This window comes from Hermetia illucens, chromosome 6, assembly GCF_905115235.1.
Source record: "Hermetia illucens chromosome 6, iHerIll2.2.curated.20191125, whole genome shotgun sequence".
NCBI lineage: Eukaryota > Metazoa > Arthropoda > Insecta > Diptera > Stratiomyidae > Hermetia > Hermetia illucens.
This window is the reverse complement of record NC_051854.1, coordinates 22,334,244-22,354,122: the sequence shown is the minus strand read 5'-3', so window position 1 is coordinate 22,354,122 and position 19,879 is coordinate 22,334,244. Positions and strand designations below refer to the sequence as shown.

General features: G+C 40.7%; 1 protein-coding gene across 1 annotated transcript in view; it reads left to right on the top strand.

Annotated features, from left to right (window-relative positions):
- The first annotated feature begins 345 nt into the window (after window positions 1-345).
- LOC119658822 overlaps window positions 346-19,879 on the top strand; it is a 136,136-nt gene continuing 116,602 nt past the window's right edge. The window contains exon 1 of the mRNA XM_038066553.1: window positions 346-2,177. Within this exon, the coding sequence (XP_037922481.1) occupies window positions 1,457-2,177 (721 nt within the window). The 5' untranslated portion in view covers window positions 346-1,456. The remainder of the gene's footprint in view (window positions 2,178-19,879) is intronic.

Genomic DNA, 19,879 nt, shown 5'->3' with positions numbered 1-19,879 from the left:
AGTGTGGATATAGTTTGTTTAGTGAGGCATACATAGCTAGCAAAATACACTACATGCAGCAAGTATTCGTGCAAGGAGATAATTTGCTTACCTGGTGTTATCTATTACTTTCTAAACTCTCCTCATAAACTCAAATCTTTTGGAAATCAAATCTAAGAAAAGATGATCTGATTCGACTCAAGGAGGTCCAAAAAAATGAATTTAGTCCGATTGAGTACCATCAGTGATGGTATACTCCCACAACACACTGTAGATCTCTCTGCACAGCTCCACGGGTACACCTAAGACCTCTACCTGTCTGCATCGTCTTGTAGTATTGAAAGTCTTCAAGTCTCAGCTTTTGCATACCTTTTCAGCGGCTCTGGAATTCAGTTGCGGTGTGACTTTAGAGAATTCCGTTACTGCTCTGTGTAGAGAACGAACGACGTGCAGACCAGAGGATATAAGAAATTGACCACGTCGCCGACTGGTTTCGTTCTTTTCGAACTTAGCCAAAATCTAAAGATTCTTGGCTAAGGATCGATCGGTGTCCGGTATCCTTGCTAATCTCCAAGAAAACGCATTCGAAAACGTACTTTTCAGAGGTTTTCGCTAAAAGTTCTGGAAGTTTGCAAAAAAATTGCAAACGAGTTTCTGTGTTGTTGTGCAAAAGTGGGTGTAGCATGTAATTCTTTCGACGCAGGACCCGCAAGGAGTCGGTAGTGATTCGAGCAATATTGACAAACTTCTAAAGTGGATGCTCATGTGGTTCTTGCGTTAATGAAAACCGAAAGGAATTCCAAGTGATATGGATCGGATGGATTAGATCAGCGATCGGTGCTCGCCTCTATTTGCTGCCGCCATATTTGTGGTTAATCACTTGATATATTAACCGCACACCACACTATTTCTACCTGTTCCAAGACGACAGCGATACCATTGCTCAAGAAGAAAATATCGAGATGTTTACAGGCAGTGGTGGTGTAGTTGTGCCGTATAAGTTACTGTAGTGTGACTGTAGTTCGGTTTTCTCTATAACCCTAAAAATAATATTTCCTCGAACGTGATCGGAATGCGCGATGCCTTGGAATGTTTAAATGATTGTATTGAAAATACCTGGTTTTTGCTGGCTTTGATTTTTTCTGTACCCGATATTTCAGTGATTAGTACTGGTACAATATTGAGAAGTTTGGTGCGGGCTTAAATCGTCTTTAAGGCGCACTCGGAGAAATTTTATTCGAAGTTCTACAAAGCTTGTAATTCGAGATGAAAATATGAGAATCTATTATATAACAAAAAATATCTGGTATCAAAAATCTGCTATCGTTTCTTAAGTGCCCCGCCTTGAATTTCTCGAATATTACGACCCGGTTTTGTGCTAATTTCCAAAGTGAGCCCTTCTAACACTTCAACCATTCAAATTAATTGCTGAGTTCTCCGTAATAACCGCCTTTGAGTGAACTAGGATAACAAAAAAATGGGAGATTCCACCCCAATTTGCCGTTGTCGCGTCTTATATTTAGGCAGTGCTGTACCGCGCCAAAGCAAAAATGGTCTGCAAGGAATCCAGGAACCATTACGAAGCCTCTACCCATCAGAAGGGGCCATTGGCGCAAAAGGAATTGATTCATGGCTAAGCGTCTGGTCCAATGGAATCCTTCTTGAAAACGTTGACGAGAATGGAAAACAAGTCACCCGATTCTTCCCAATCGAATCACTTCACTATTGTGCTGCAGTTCGCCAAGTTCTCATTCCAGAACGAGGCAATGCCACTCCTGAATTCTTACCCCTCGATTCACCGTTTGCACGCATTCCAAAAGCCCAACATCCACCAATTTTTGCAGCAATCCTTCGCAGGACGACTGGAATCAAAGTCTTGGAATGCCATTTGTTTATTTGCAAGAGGGAAGCTGCTGCAAATGCTCTAGTCAGATGTTGTTTTCACGCATATGCGGATAATTCATATGCGCGCCAGTTGGATTCGGAAAGTTTAAGGGGTGGCATTTCAAAATCAAATGGAGATTTAGCTGGGAGTAGCAGCAGTGCTTGGAGATCTAGAGCAGGAAGTACGACTACATTGAATAGCGTTGGAAGACATTCAACCGGAACCGGATTAATGAACGGTGGATTAAACGGAAGTGCTGTAGGAGGTAGTAATGGATTGGGAACTACTGAAGGATATACATCAGTTAATAATTGTAAGTACGGTATGACATTATTATGATATTTCAAAATATTTGCCAACCCTACGATATGCCAAAAGATGCTTCTTTTTGTTATAAGATATTAAATCAAATAAGGCTCCAAAAAAAGGGTTTGACTTGCTAAATACTTTTAAATTTACTGTCAGTCACAATGGTAAACTTAGTTGTGAACTTCTAAGGTAAGATAATACGATGTTGGTCCTTGGCCTCTCCAAACTTTGCCTTCACCCTAGTCAGTAGAATGAATGCTTTTTCGAATTTCCGAAACCAAAGAGCATATAACCAGCACTGTTCACTGAGTCCTCCCATGTGTTTCGAGATTTTCCATATGGTGACTGGTCTTCCACTTGGCCTTTCTGTAAGTGTCTGGGAATTTCTCCGAGGTTCATACACTCCACATGGCCTGCTCCTTGAAACTTTCGACTCTTAACATGGATGGCAACTTTTGGTCGAAATTCTTTCTTCTGGTTGGCTTCATGATTTCGAACTTCCCTTCCTTTGTGTTTATGCCAACTTCTTTCGCTACTTTGCCAGCGTGCATAGGGTCTCCTTCACATCCTCTTTCAATCGTGATAGAATATTTATATTTTATGCATAGGCTGCAGGCAGGGCCGTAGAGAGGAAATCCTGGCCCGGGGTGCAAATTATATGGGTCTGGAGTAAAAATTATGCCGGGCCTTTTCCCTTTTTCATTGAAATTTGTATAGCGGGCCCCGATAGAAGTCGCTCTCGGTAAACCGGCTGCAGGATGAGATCATTTATACAGTAACGTACCATTTAGAACAAATGGTATCATTCGGATTATGATCGCCAGGGCGATGTTACAATAAATAAAGTTGGATCGGGGCTCTGCAGCCCATTTCGGACCTTTTTCTCCGGGATGTCCCTTCTCCAACCACTTCGATCTAACGATCGCGTCCTCTAATTTCAAAATTCGAGCTTTTTTTACGGTTTTGTGTGTTTTTAATCAATGAACCTATCATTTGTAGAAAACGAAACTCAGGTTAAGTAATCAAGTCTTAACACTAGGGTATGTAACATGCCTCGAGGTCGAGGTATCATCATCCAATATTTCAAGCCTTTTGAGCCATTGAGTTTTGGACTTTTGGAACAGATCCTTTGCCAAACTGTTGGCATGAGCTTTCCACTTTTACATGTATTTGCTGGTATAGGCTGCAATCTCACGCTAGATTGTGGGTAACTGAAGGTCTCTGTGAAGTTGGTTATTTTTCACAAATCAAGGTCTCCCTGTAATTGCACGCAAAATTGTGGATTGCGCGCGTTGCGATAGCTTTATATTAGATATTCTCGCAGAACCCCATAACCGAATCCCATTTGTTCAGATAGGTTTTATGACTGCCTTGTATAAAAAACTTTGCACTCCAGGTATATAATCTCGGGCGAGCGCAATGCTGACCACATTGCCTCCTAGTGTATCGTTACGGTCTTGAATGAAGTGCTCTAACACACTTCAAGGTCCTGATCCAATATGGATTGTTGCGCCAATGATTATTATTATTATTACTCCAGGTATTTGGTACCACTAGATTGTCGAATTTTGGGTTTCCGGATGGGGTGTGAATGGTATGCATTTCGACTCATTGACTTTGATCTCCCAGGTGGTCAGCCATTCCTTGATCCGATTAAAACGCCGCTGTAGGGCGGAAGATGCTAATCGAGATCAGAAGTAAGTGCCATCCGAAAATGTAGGTATGACTATATTACTGCTAGTTGGCATGCCTGACGTGCAGATAAGTTACTGCATGGTCCTAGTACGCGTCCTTGCAGCACGCCAGCGTTGATGTTGTGGTCACGCGCGGTACAAAACTTCCGCCCAATTAGATGGAATTTAAAAATCTTGTGAACATTAATGGGAAGCAGTTTCTTAGGTTTGTACCCCAGACCTTCGTGCCATAATCTATCAAATGCCTGTGCTGCGTCCAGGAATACGGCAGAACAGTACTTCCTCTCTTCTAATGCTCCGCTAATTTCTGTCACAATTCTATGAACTGTCTCCGTCGTGCTATATATTTTGCGGACGCCAAATTGACGTTGGAGAATTACTCTTTCGTCGGAAAGGAAAGCTGAAAATTTTGCCAGGAGTAGGCTCTCGAAAAACGTTGACACTACGGATAGCAAACTGACTGGCTGAAATGAGCTTGCTAGCGTTAAATCCTTACCAGTCTTTGAGATCATTGTAACTAGCAATGTTTTTCAGCCCCGTGGAAAGTAACCGAATTGAATGATCGTATTGAATAATTGAGATAGTTGATAGCGGCAGGTGGTAATTCTTTGACAATTTTACAACGTTATCAAGGCCAGGAGCCTTCTTCGGATTGACTTTCTGGAGTAGGCAATTGAGGACGTCTTTCGTTCTTATGTAAAACTCGCTTACTGGCCTATCAGGGGGTAATTTGGTCAAAGTGAATCAGATTGGTTGAAAAACATCCTTCAAATAAGTCGCAAACAGTGCTCTTTTATTGGCATCGTTCCTCGCCCAGTTCCTAACAACAAGCCTCCATGATGACTTAGTCTGAACCAGTCGCTTCAGCTTTTTGGTTGCCGTCCATAGAGAGTAGTTGTTGCTGTCGTTGCTGACATCGAATTGGTGGATTTCGCCGCAAAACCGTGATGTCTGGAGTTCCTTATTAAGGCAAGCCTAGACCGGAAACCGGTTGTTGCCGTTGACTGATCAGCGGTGCAGAAGAATGTTGAGCTGCTGTGACCATGCATTGATTGAACAGTTCGACAGCGTTGTCGAGATCTCTAGGACCCAAGAACGTAGTCATTCATTCCTTTGTGCGCTTCTTTTCATGCCCCTTCCCGAGGCTATTTATTCTGACTTTACCCAACGATGGATGTCGTCCTCTACCGATGAACTCAAGGAAAATTAGATAGACATCAACGTTATGTTTCAAACATTTACTTAGTATCTTCTCCTCTGGTTCGAGCTTTCTGTCGATTATTTTTGACAACCAACATTTTTGAAGATGAGTTTGCCATCGTTTTTATAAATAGAGCAGATGACATTTTGAAACCAATATTCCGGCATAGTTTCACCAGCTAAGTTGGTTTTTAAAATCTTGTTCGCCAAACCTACATTAATTCCGATATTCCATCCATACCCGGTGCTTTGTTGTTTCCTAGCATTCTTAGTAGATCTTTGATTTCTGCAAGTTTAGGTCCCATCGATTTCTTTTCTGCTCTATGTTTCCAATAGGATTCCTTGCTGAGTCCCTAGAAAATATAATTTTGAGCTGAGGTCTTGCGATTCTTTGCGTGAAATTATAAGCAGATCTTAGATAATGCCTTTTAAAGCTTCCGTTTAATTTGCTGATTTTATCATTAGTATGATTTCGCTCCCTCTTTCCGAACATATTGTTAGCAGCACATCCTTATTTTACGAATTTGTTTCGTTTAGCTTTTGCTATGCGGTATTTTCCTTATCAGTTGCCTGCTGACAATCTTTGCCAAACCATCTTTTCATTAGGCGCCGAGGATTGTGTCCCACGGTTTTCTCTGCAATCGTCTTGATGGCATCTTCCAGCTGATCCCACTTCACATTTAATGCTCCGACATATTTCGATACCATTTCTTTACTGGGGAGTTTTTCAAAATCAAACTAGGGGTGAGCCTTGCTCCGACGAGGTAGTGGTCGCTGTTGCGATCCGCCCATTGGGTTGAACCGTTCGTCAACGATGCTAAATGAAGCTTATTTCTCAATAAGGACTTAATCAATCTGGTTGAACGTCATCCCTTTTTGTAAGGTCCATATTCTCTTGTAAATCCTGCGTTGGTCCCCATGTTTCGGCTACAAGCTAATTCTATGAGCCCGCTAAGGTTCTCACTATATTGTGGAGAATATGGACCAGCTTTGCTCCGATTTGTGCCTTGAACTCCCTGAGTGCTAACTTCACGCCGTTTGAGGGCATTGTACCAAACACGGGTGCAACTATAGAATTCGTATTTTACTGAATCATTCCCGTCTTCATTGGGCTATATACATTGATTGGTTCATTTATTTAGTTGGTTTTGAAGTGAAGTGAAGTGAAGTGAAGTGGTACCTTATTACTGTCAAATTTTCAACTAAATCGCTGGCTTCTGTGATTCGTGAACTATTTATTACTTTATGTATCAAGTGCAGTGTTGCATTCTGCACAGTGAGAAAATGCATTCACCTCATGAGGAAAGAAAACTTTAAGCCCAGAGGGTCAACCTAATAAACCTTCAAGCTAGCTGTAAATTGTAGGAGATATATGGTGTACCAACTTTAAGTTTTTAAGGTTTGTGGAGAGGAAGTGGGATTCGGATGACCAGTTTACAAACAGATCTGAACTGAACTTTCTGAAGGTCGTGGAATAGATGCATACAATGAAACAGCTATTGTTCAGTGAATACTATAACTGACCGTATAATTTTCACCCAAGGCCCGCAATCTCTAATCAGTCCATACTGTCCATGCAAGGTCCCGATGAGTCAACCTAAAAAAAGCATTATGGACCAACGCTATCAGAGTACACCCAAAAGAGATATTCAAACGGCACATTTGGCAATGGCTTTTCCCCGCCCACTCTTTCGTCATCGGTTTTCTATGTTCACAGGCGAGGGCAAACAGATACTTAGCACAGAGGTATCGGTTCAATAAGTGGAAATCTGACTACTGCCAGAAATATCAACAAAATTCCCAATTGTAAAAATAAGCGCGCAGTGAGTCAACTTGGCAGTGATATTGTGCCGCAACGGCAAACACACACCTATCACTGTTATCACTAGGCAAATTTATTCGCTCCTCTATACAATTTGGGTGACGTATTTTGAATTTGGGCATATACATATGCCAGTCCAAGCGGTAACAAACATACTCCTTTCCGAAAGTTGGCATTTTAGTGCCAGCATCAGTTCGTAATAATTCTTATTGACAGTTTGGGTTTGACATTTTCAGTATTAGTTTCAGTCAACTTAGAATATCACCGTTGAAAATATCAAGCGTTAGGCCATCCTTGGCACATAAGTCATATTTAATTGCAAAGCCAATTTCTCTAGCACCATTTAGTAGCCATGAACGGAGAGTTCATTACAACAGGACTACAGGGAACTTAATGGTCCCCTTGGCAACGCCAACATTTTTACTAGTTTCAGATTTGTAGGACGCTAATAGAGGAAGTATTATTTTTCCTATGAGATACCCCGATTGCATCGCACACATTTCAGATTTCTCGGTCCACGCGGATAGTCGATATTATTTTTTTTTTCATTCTTGCAGTTTCCCCAAAAATTGAGATTTCAAATTCATTTTGATGCAAAGCTATATCACGCAAGAAGAGCTGAAGTACCCAAAGGGACTCTCTGCACACTCGTAGCAGGTTGTGGTTAGCATAGTAGCATATAAGCGCCTGGAGCTGCAGTTAACTGCTGGAGGACCTGCGGCTTCAACTTTTAACACTTTGCTGGATTCCATGATAGCACTGTGCTCATGGTTAACAGCAGCTAAGGATAATGGCTAATTAGTGCCCGAATTCTTCTAGCACTAGGTGCTGCCTCAAAATATCAAATTATCACAAACCTTCATTAAATCCAGAAATGCAATGTAGGGAGGACGACTCTTGTCACGGTGCTTACCGATGAATAACCCCGCAGTGCGCATTGTGTCAGTAGTTCCACGTTTTTTGACTCACCTGGCCTCGTTCACGATGATTTCAACGATGTCGTGAGTTAGTGGTTTAGAAAAATAACTGTATGAACATTCTGATGGACTGCCTATCCTACCCCGTTTATGCGTTAAGAACCCTTGCTAATTTTTTGACAAGATTGGGACCCCTCCTGCCTTGATGGCTGAAGATCACGCGAGATCCGAGTGATATAATAATTCAATAGTGTGATCACTTTTGCGACGACATTCAGTGCGTTTTCTTAATCGGTCTGTAGCAGAGCCTGCTATCAATGGAGATGAGGTAGGATTTCGCATAGTGGAATGACGGTATCTATGATTTATGTATCTTTGCCCTTAATCCCAGCATTTTGTTTTTAATTTATTAGTAAGTATGTTGCCTCAAACCTCCCCCTTATTGTCTTCCTGATTTCCACAAACCGGCCAACCTTCTTCAATGGAATTTAAACCGTTAGCAACATACCCTCAACAGTTTACTTATTGAAATGACTGAAAGAGATACCAATTAAACGGATTGCTTTTCTCTTTTTATATTATCACATTATAATAGTATCTTACAAGAATACTCGCGATATTAATTTAATGCTGAAAATATGGAAAAATCCGGCCTTTGAACTTGCAGGAAGTCTTGATAGGAAATGCGATGTTGACTAGAAGAATATTTTCTGAAGAAGTGTGTTGAAAACGGGTGATATTTTGACCTGAATGTTAGTGACCGTTATCACAGCATCTTAATCTCCCATGTGAAGAAAGAACAACGTCCACTAAACCGTCCAGCATATAATGGTTGGGGGCACTTTTCAGCTTGCCTGGCGGCAGTTGAACTACAAACTCATTGACCGAAGGTGATTGCATTTATTTAATATATGCGTAAGCGCTCAGGACTCTATGTAGGAACTTCAATCATTACTCATTCTCTACTGGAAATCGACTCAAATGTCCCGTGGAGAACAAATGTCAATCTCACTATTAAAGTTGTTATATCAATCTATACAGTTTTCTTCCCAGTTAGCCGCCTTTGTCATCATAATCTGCTAAAATTAATTTGTGCATGGTCAAATGCGAAATTATTCATTCATTCTGAAACCCATTAGTTTTCTCAGACGTCAGAAGGCAACTTGGCTAACTAGTGAAAATTAACGATATGATGAATGATATCAAATCCTAAATTTAATCGAAAACCATCTGATACTGTGAACATTTCATTCTGCTCGAAATTTTTAGAAAGTCGGCCACAAATGCAGATTTCATTCCCATACAAGACTAGAAAAATGCTCAACATTTGCTGATTCAGATACGCTATATATCCGTCCAACGATTGTTGGCCGACCCACGTCACGTATATTGTTCATGTTGAATTCATTCAAAACCACATGTAAATGCATATCTATAAAAACATCTAGACTGCACAAAAGATATCAAATTCAATTTTAATCGCAGTAATTTCAACTAACCCGCTCCGTTGAAATAAGATACACATGCGCTTAGTTTAGGTTTTTTTATACTCACATTTCTTGGAAATCATTGTCGTATTGCATAAGATACTGAGCAAGTAGCCAAACTATTAGTTCGGCCACCGGGGAAAAAGATGACTAGACTCTGGCTGGTTGCGCTTAGCATGTGACTTTGAAAATAACATTTCAACAGAAGGCGGTCAAAAGTTGACATTGACTTGTATTTTATGTATTTTAATACTCCCCCGAAAGTGTTTCAGTGACATTATCAACGCGATCTTTGAGGTAAAATCAGAAGAGAGAAAAAAAGATACAATAAAGGTAAATTCGGTGAAAGTACATTAAAAAAAATTTAAAAGGTTTTATTGCGGATTAATTTAATCTGAATTGTTATTTTGGAAATGTGCAGTTGATCAAGCGCAAAATAGGTTAAGTGATTTTGAATGTAGGTTTGAAGTCAGGGAATTATGTTGAATAGACTGAAGACAGTGTATCTTTCGTATTATTGGAATTCAGCTAAAAAGTAAATTGCTAATGAACATTTGTTCAAGTTTATTTGCCAAGATGTTATCTGGATTCCAAGATTATAGCTAATTAACACTCGATGGTTTTTCTATATAAATATACATGCATGTATACGCAGATTTCTTCTCCTATTCGCGTTTTTATGGAGTATTGGATTGGATGGGATTGGAACATCATCCCCGAAAGTATCTCACAACTGCATTAGATACTCCTTGGTATTAAATGAACGAGAAGCAATAAGTTTTCTTCCTGTCTTTGTGTAAAGCAAAATCTTATCCAAATCGGTTTACTGCGTGTCTTTTTTTTTTTGTCGATGGAAGGTGGAAAATTTCAAAAATTACCGCTGGCTCCTGCCAGACGGTTATGTGGGACCCTTAATCACTAAAACCATCTCCTTCTCCTTCCACTGTCCTCGCCGGAGTCCCGTATGTTATTATGTCGCGGGGCTGCATTAGAATTTATCCTGCATTCGTACTCACGTTCCTGTTTCTCTGTTGTTCATTCTTCTGGCTGGCTTCTTCCTGCTTAAGCTTCTTATGGATTGTTGCTATTACCTTTTCGACTTCAGTCCATATCCCCTTCGAATTCAACATATATTGCATGACGTTTTTGCCTCTCAAGTGCTGCCCGATTGTAGTTTCCAGGCCTCTGATATGCGAATCTCGGGCAGTGAAATAAAATGTGTGTGGGCAATATGGCGAATCATTATCCTCAAATCGATAGAGATATGCTCGGTAACCTCCATGTCCGCTCGAAAGCTACGTTGACTAGAAACCTACTTTGCTGAGTTGTCGCCTGATCCAAATCCGAATATCCCATATGATTCTGTAGGTCCAACGACCTTGTCTAGCTTGTCCCACTTCTCCTGCCATTCATCGATGGTTTCAGTTCATCTGAACTGTCGGCGGGGGAGGGGGGGATACGCAGCTCTACTTTTCTTATTTATTGTATTATTCAGTGCATCAGCCCTTATTGGGATTGCATATTATAGGATCGAACTGATCATCTGGAAAATAAGGAGCTATATTTAGAAGCATTCTCGCAATCAATGCTCTGGTATTATATGCCTTCATTGCTGCACACTTCACAAGTGCATCCTTAACTGTATTAGCAACTAAATTGATTGCATCAGTCGTAGACCTTTCTTTCGAAAACCGAACTTCTTCTTTTTCTTCAGCCTTTGTCCCGTTCGCAAGCGGGGTCGGCTCGTCGTGATCGGTTTCGCCATTTGGCTCTATCAAATGCCTGATCTGGAAGGCTTTTAAATCCCCATCCAGCGTATCAAGCAACCGTTGTTTTGAACATCCTTTTGGTCGTTTAACATTGACTTCGATGTTCAGACCAATCTTGGCAAGTGAATTCTCGTTAGCGCGAATTTCGTGACCATATCATCGAAGACGCCTCTCTCGCAGTTTTTCCACAATCAATGCAACCCCATATCGTTCGCGGATATCCTCATTTCGGATGTGATCAAAACATTTCAAGCCACTAGTCCAACGCAACATCTTCGTTTCCATTACCACAAGACGCCGTTCGTTGTCTTTTATATTCGGCCAACACAACCATAGAGAGCGACAGAATGGACGATATTGCGATAAATTTTATATTTAAGACGTTCGTTGATACGTCGATTAGAAAGAACACCAGTTGTGGAACGCCACTTCATCCAGGTTGCTTTAATGCGTGAAACAATTTCATGTGGCAGTTATCCATTGGGTGATAGCATTGACCTTTAAATCGCTCATTTCTGGGCAGGTCACTGCCGCTGACAGTGATTGTGCCGGTTTCATGGGGATCGGACCTCAAAAATTCAGTTCTATGCATTGAATCTGCATAGAACTGAATTTTTGAGGCGAGACGACCTTTGACTATCGAAAACGGAATATGATTGCTTTCTCGAATGTGCGCAAGCTCCTCGGCACTGGTATGAAAGCTCCTCACAACGTTCGTTTTCTCCAATCCCAGCCGACATAAGCTATAAGCTTATAAGGCATTTAAGCCCCAAGCGAGCTAATATAGTGGGACTCTAAAGAGTACTTCTCTCTCTTTTGCGGCAATGAGCTTCTGTACTTTGGAAGTGGTAACAGACGCGAATCTGGTGTCGCGTTCCTTCTGGCCGCTACCATAAGGCGTGCTCTCTGGATCCGAGGGCCAGTTTCTGACTGTTTTCTGACTGCGCGGTTCTTGTGCAACTTATGGAGCATCACCTTTACAATGCTATGCACAAACGGACACTTCTATTATAGTCGAAAAGGATGCATTCTACGAGTAATTACACGCAATTCAGATGAGACTTCCTAAAGGTGACATTGTGATCGTGATGGGTGATCTGAATGCTCTGGCAACAGCTTCCTGGGAAATATGATGGAGGAATACGATCTTGGTGACCATAAAAATAATTGTGGGAGGTTTGTGGATTTCTGCACCGTACGCGCAATCTGATTGATCACTTCGCGAGCAGCAATTGATTTAAGAGTTGTTTCCCTCCTGTTTGCAATAAGATAGGCGCTAACATCGGCTTCGAAAAGAATCACCATCTGATGGTCGCTCATGTTCGCTTGTCTTTTGGGTCCACCGTTTCCCGCAGAGTTGGAGACTTGCGTCTCCAAAAATCTAAAATCTACCGTTTGTATGATTCAGCTGTCGTTCAACAGTTAAACAGCTATTTTGCTAATCGGATGGCAGATACACTGAGTAACTTGCCAGAGAAGATCGATGAGAATTGTGCTACCATAAAAATCAGAGAAAGAGTTTGGTCGTATGCCTTACGAACTCATCTAGTATTATCATCGCCATTAACCGGGCAACAACCGGTTTTCAGTCTACGCCTACCTTAATAAGGAACTCTAGACAGCCCAGTTTTGCGTCGAAGTCCACCAATTTGATATCCCTAAAAGCTGTCTGGCGAACTGACCTTCTACATCGCTGCATCTCAGGCAGTCTCTCTCTATTTTCCTTTTCTACTATACATATAGTATTGTCCTTGTAGACTTTCCGGGCTGGATCATCCTCATCCATGCGGATTAAGTGACCCGCCGACCGCAACCTGTTGAGGCGGATTTTATCCACAACCTGGGGGTCGTGGTATCGCTCATAGATTTCGTCGTTATGTAGGCTACGGAATCGTCCATCCCCTTGTAGCGGTCAAAAATTTTTCGGAGTATTCTTATCTCGAACGCAGCCAAGAGTTTGCAACTTTTCTTGCAGAGAACCCAAGTCTCCGATGAATACATAAGGACTGGTAAAATCATTTTCTTGTATAGTAAAAGCTTTGTCCTTATGGTGAGACGTTTCAAGCGCAAAAGTTTTTGTAAGCTGAAATAGGCTCTGTTGTCTGTCAACAACCGTGCGCGGATTTCATCGTCGTAGATAGGAGAAATTATCAACGCTGTCAAAGTTGTAGTCTCCTATCTTTATTTTTCCCGTTTGACCAGTGCGGTTCGATGTTGTTGATTGGTTGGTTTTTGGTGTTAACGTTGCTACCATATATTTTGTCTTGCCTTCATTGATGTGCAGCTCAAGATCCCGGGCCGCCTGTTCGATTTGGATGAAGGTAGTTTGTACGTCTCGGGTCGGTCTTGGGTGGGCTTAAAGAGGATTGTACCTCTCGCATTTACCTCAGCATCACAGATTACTTTCTCGAAGGTCAGGTTATAGAGGACGCATGATAGGGTATCCCATTATCGTAGACCCTTGTTGATGTTGAAGGATATTGAGAGTGATCCTGCTGCTTTTATCTGGCCTCGCACAACCCAGTCAGTCTTATCAATTTCGTCGGGATACCGAATTCTCTTATCGCCGTGTACCTGATCACAGGATTTTAAATCATAATGAAAATAATTTAACACCACACTTCACATACCTTTATTTCAATTTTAATAAAACATTGATTTTATCCTTTTCCATTAAGCTCCGCAATTAATTTTCAAAGTGACTAATGCAACTTTCAAAATAAACGTATTCATCACACCGTTCACTAGAAAAACTTCCATGCAAGAAAATCTTAATACGACTTTCTTTTAAATGAAAAGATGCCGTTAAATTCTATGCAATTTTATCATTAACTTATTTTTTTTGAAAAAGTGTCTTATGCCTACCTTAGTAAGGAACTCAAAACATCCCGGTTTTGCGCCTAGGTCCACCAATTCGATATCCCTAAAAGCTATCTGGTGCCCTTCTTCCCATAATGTCAATATTGTCAGAATAGGCCAGTAGTTGGGTGGAATTGAAGTGGATGGTGCCTCTTGCATTTACGTCTGCGTCGGGAATCACTTTCTACAGGCCTATGTTAAAGAGGACGTCATAGACCGTTGTTGATGTGATCTGGTCTCGCACATTCGTCAGGATCAGCCTAGTCAGTGCTGACTTGTTGGTAAAATTTCCGCGTTGGTGCCGTTGCTCCCTATACCTTTCCAGTTCACAGACCTGTTGGTTTTCTCAAGCTTCCTTTTTCCATCTGTGAAGTCGCTTCTCCGCTCGCCGGAGTCCGTGATAAGTCCCCGTGTGATGCCGCGCCCTTTTAGAATGCAACATTGCTTGGTATCGAGCCTTGTTCCGTTCCATTGCTACCTTATATTCATCGTCAAACCAGCCTTTAGATTCCTCTTGCGGCTGGGATCAAGAATGATAACGTTTATGTTTTCCAAGCAGATAACAGAAGGCTTCATTTTTTGGCTGACTAAGAAACAACTCTGAGCACATGGTTTACTGGATAGCCGCTGTAATGTATGGTGTAGCATCTTTGCAACGCTTAATTGGTTTACAACGATCCGAAAAGTAAAGTTCGAAGTGTGGGGGAGTACCAAAACCGCTTCGTGTCTTTGATGTTGTTCATCAAAGAAGTGCCCTCTCACCACTGCTCTTTGTTCTTGTTATGGACACTGTCATACGGGACATCCAACGGCTCTATACACTGCTTTATGCAGATTATGTTTTCATAGCGTTTAATAGCAAATATGATCTCGAACAACATGTTCAAAAATGGAATGATCGCCTCATGCAAGACGGTCTCAGGTTGAATCTGAATAAAACTGAATTTTTAACGACCGATCCCCATGAAGCAGGCACAACGACTGTCAGTGCAGTGAACTGTCCAGAACTGATCGATTTAAATATCTTGGCTTAATGCTATCAGCCAATGGAGAACTGCGTTTAAATACCTCGGGTTAACGTGTGTGAACATCGAAGTCGATGGTAAGCGGCCAAAAGGCCACCCGAAACAATGGTGGATTGATACGTTGGATGGGAATTTGAAAACTTCGCGATTGCATCCATATCAAACATTTGATAGAACCAAATGGCGAAACAGACCACGACGAACCGACCCCGGCTGTGAACAGGACAAAGGCTGAAGAAGAAGAAGTGCCTCTTCCTTATTTTCTTGATAGCACTTTGTTCTATTCCGCGAAGGTTATAGAAGGTCTTAGCACCATAAGCGCACATCACACCATATATTCTCGAGTGCTCAATTGGCACCTCCTTTCCCTGTCGATGAAATCTATCCGTTGACTTCTTCCTGGATTTATTAAGCACAAGATCGGATCTCCTTTCTGTATTCACCTCACACTATTGCTCAAATTTGTCAACTCTGAATTCCTTTTCACTATCTTAAAAATACTGCTTATATCCGAACGGATCTTCTTTTTGTCCTTTTCTTGCTATTTGCTGCCCACATTTGCTCGTTGCTCGGTTTTACGAGTTGCCAATTCTTTTCCTTTTGTCAATGCCTATACCGTATTCGACGAAGTGTCAGCCAGAATTTGTGGCGGCAACTTACCTCTTGAAGAGGTTTTTTCTTCTCGGGCGCTTGTTGGAGTTTCCCAACGTCATCTCTATTCTATTTCCCTCTCACCTACTTTACGTTGAGGACGTATCATCTGCCTTTCTCGGGTGACTTTGCCACATGATGCGTTTGCGTTCCCTCTCCAGTGCAACTTAATTCCTCGTATTAGTGCCTTGATATTTTCGTGGATAATTCATCGTCCCCCGATAAACGTAGACCACGGTGGAGACCTCCCAAGCTTCGAGCTTTTGCTAAGCGTATCCCGTGTGGATTTCTCTTGCAGCATTGGATGCTACAGTAGCCAAGTTTCCTACTACTGAGGCATTGGATATAGACGGCTGGGAACCCGCTTGTCCACCCCCAGAAACCGCCAGTACTGAGCTTTTCAAGTCCTCGACCGTAACAAAAATCCTTTCTCCTCATCCATGCTTGGTTTAACTTCTGGGAGACTTTCGCGAAGCCAATTTTTGTGCATCAGTGAGTGCTTCTTCCCATCTTCCCGGCCTGTGCATGAATATGCCCATGTGCATAAAGTTATTTCCTGGTCGATCATACTTGGACATGCCCATAATGCATCTATCGAACGTTCCTCCATCCGCACGAATGAGATTTGGCAACTCTAGACCGGAACTTGCTTGAGTAGAGGGGTTCTCTATTTTAACTCCTTTCAAAGATTTAATAACATTGAGCTTGGAGTCAACAAGATTCCATTAGTAAAACCTTTCTTTTTAAAATCAAAACGTTTTCTATGACGTGAAAAACATTCCAATTATAAATGCAACCTAAAGATAGTTTATCTTATTACTAATCTATTGTATGTTATCGTTTCATAGCAGCACGTATGAGGATGTGCTCACCAGTTTTGGCTGCATTCAAACTAGTAATAAATCCGGTGCCATGGCTAACATTTTAAATATGTTGTCATAGTGTTTTCATATGAAAGCTTTCTGTTGATGATACTGTGACAATGACATCTAGAGAATATTTGAAAATTTTATGGCAGCGATAATTTGATAATTGTTTTCACTTTCACGTTTGACAATGCTGATGGAATTTCAAAATTTTCCAATAGATATTTCACTGGAATGTTTTTTCAGTTTTTGAATTGTGAGTTGTATTTAGCTGCGATGGAGATGTTACCATATTAAATCAGAGTTAGCTAGGACGTTGGTTGATAAGAGTTTGCAGGCCTTCTTTCTAATTCTAAACCTTGAGATAAAGCTAGCTCCCTATAAGCATATCGTCGCTCTCAGATCAGCGAACCCTTAGTTTTCTCAACATTACCGAGTTCAATTTTTCCACACAATATCTAATCCTAGTCCTTTACACCTCTATCCTTCCACATCCTTGGACATAAACAATTGATTCCCAGTCACATTTCATCCAGACTAATACCTTTTTTTCCTAATATTTTCGCAATTGTTGATGAGTTAGTTCGATGTTGCGAATGCGAGATGCAACAATCTAGTCTTCTCGGAGCTAACCGGTTCCAGTGTGCAACTTTGTGCTGCAATTCGGCTGTGCGGAGCTCTCTTATCACAAGTACGCAGTCTAACAGTGCGAGTACCACGCGGTCCGGATTTGCTTTTAATTTATTCTAAATTTTCGTGGAAAACTTGTAACTTTCCCAAGTAAAAATCGCAGTCGTAAATTACTTTCCTTTTATTTTTATTTTATTTTATTTTAGTTAATTTATTTTTGCATAAATTTTTTCTAAACGTGTTTGTTTCGAGTGAGTGAGGTAAAAGTGTGCAAAATGTGACCGTGAATTTATTCGCCGGTGTTTTCATGAACGAACACGTCGCGTGCATAATTACCTTTTAGTGTGAGTGGCAAAATATCTGCAAATTAAGATACTTTTTGGGTAAGTTCGTTTTTCCCAATGTCTTACATTTTGCATAATAGTTCATTTTGTGTAATTTGTTCACCACTTATGATGATTTTTTCCTCCAATTGTCCATTGCTTGTGAACTCAACGTGGAAGTTATCAACAAACCATTAACAGACTCGTCCTTGTTATATTAGATTACCTTTTCGTGGTTTCTATTTCATTAATTGTTAGTGCAAAATTAGTTATTTTCATTGCGACAATATTTTATGTTTTTCTATAAATAGTTATAGATCAGAAGATCTCAGATCTCAGAAGCCATAACTCCTTTCATTTATGGTATGTGCTCGTTAATTTTCAGACGATTTGATTAAATATAGTGCAATTTTTATGATGTGAGGTACTATTCTATTCTACCCTCTATCATCACTCTAGAATTTTGTCACAATTCTGGTTGCTATTTTCCATATTGGTAATCAAATTCAAGAGATTTGTTTGTCATTTAATTGACATTTCCTCGCGCGGGTATATCAGTACATCAGAAAGGAATTCTTTACGATTCCAAATTCGTCTTAAAAGTCGTCATTAATGGAATTAGTGCTGGTTGTACTTTCAGCTCTTCTTTATTGTTCTGCTATGTACCCACCACAAACACCCCAAACCACAGCCTGTCCCAGCTTTTGAAATATTGTTCATATAGAAAATGAATCCCTTCCTCTTTCTCAAAATCCAAACTCCTTTAAATGTGCAGCAGATCCTTTGGGATCAGCTATTTTCTTATTATTTAATAATAGCTCATGCAAACTACTCTATGAAGTCGCACATTCATGAATGTTTTGAAAAAAGTTTAGTTCTAGACTACCGAGGATTCCAGGATGCAAAGTGCGAGACTGTCTCTCGGGCAATGGAGAAGCGACCAACAATCGATTGTAGTTTTCTCAAATTAAATATATTTTAATATTTTTGAAATTTTTTTTGAATATTCATCACAAACTAAAGGAACTATTAATAAATTGTCAGGACTGACTGACTGAGAAAATATTCACTTTTAAAAGATATAGAAAGATAAATAATAATTTTGATTACGATAAAGTGATTTCCAAAACAATCAGTCTCTTTTCTTCCGAATTTTTGCGGGATTTTTCACTATTATATGCGGAAATCCCCTTAACTGGAAGTAATAAATATTTAAATAAATTGAATAAATCATGTACACAATCAAGACACCCAAATTGAAAGTTATCTTCGAAATCATCCATTCCTAAAATGAGATCTTTCGCTGATGACGGTAACTGCAACCCTTCAAACTTTAGAAATTCATATTTATTATCACTAAATATTCATCCTAAAGCTTTGCGACCTAAATTCAACAAAATCCCATAGAATTACATTTTCTACCAAATGCAAAATATAGCGTGCCATTTTTATTTGCTTCAGAAACTCGGTAGAGCAGGGTGGCAAGCAAGGAACGTCGAAATTTTTATTTTTTTAAACACCTCTGCACGTCTTACTATATAACTACGTAAGAATTTTTCTCTTCTTGTTCTTCTTCAATAGCGTGACAGGCTAAACCGACCCTTGACCTCCGGGAGAGACTTCTTCGAGTCATCTTGATTCTTCGATCGCGTCCTTCAGTTAGAAAATTTCAACAGTTTTTTACTAGCCTCATCCACTGAGTCCTCCCACCGCTTTCCACTAAGCGGCGTCTTTTGGGTGTACCTCTGAATACCCTATTAGGTAATTGCTTTTCGTCTACCCGTTCTACGTGACCGGCCCACTGAAATTTTCGTAATTTTCCCACCACCGATGCTGCTGGGTCGTCACAGAACTGGTACAACTCATGGTTATATCTAATTGGCCAGTCAGCTCCATTTTTTACCGGTCCAAGTATCCGACGTAGAACTTTATTTTCGAATGTAGCGATGGACTTCTCTAACGCCTGCGTTAGAGTGCACGCTTCACAGCTGAACAAGTTTATTTTTCCTGTAGGCGTTTTACTTTTCACTATTCGTAGGACTGAGTAGTATGATTTGTTGGCTATCATTATTTGTCGTTGAGCTTTGTCCTTTTCATTACCATCCTTTCCTATGTTCACTCCTATGTACAAAAAATTGTCCACGTTTTCAAAGCTAAAGTCATACATCGTTAGGTTTTATCGTATTGGCACCCTTTCTTCTTGATTGGGTCATGCATTTTGTTTTCTTTTCTTGAATTTTTAGGCCGACTTCTTGCGCTGCTTCATTTAGTTGTAGGAATACTTCCTTGGCGTCTGGAATTGAACGACAATTATGCTGATGTGAACGACTCCCACTTTTGCGAAGATTTGTAGGGCAATGTTCCCGTGGTAGTAATTCCAGTTTGCGGATAACAAATCCGACGGCTAGGTTAAAATGCATGGGGGCGAGTCCATATCCAAGCTTTAATTCGCAGTTCGTTTCG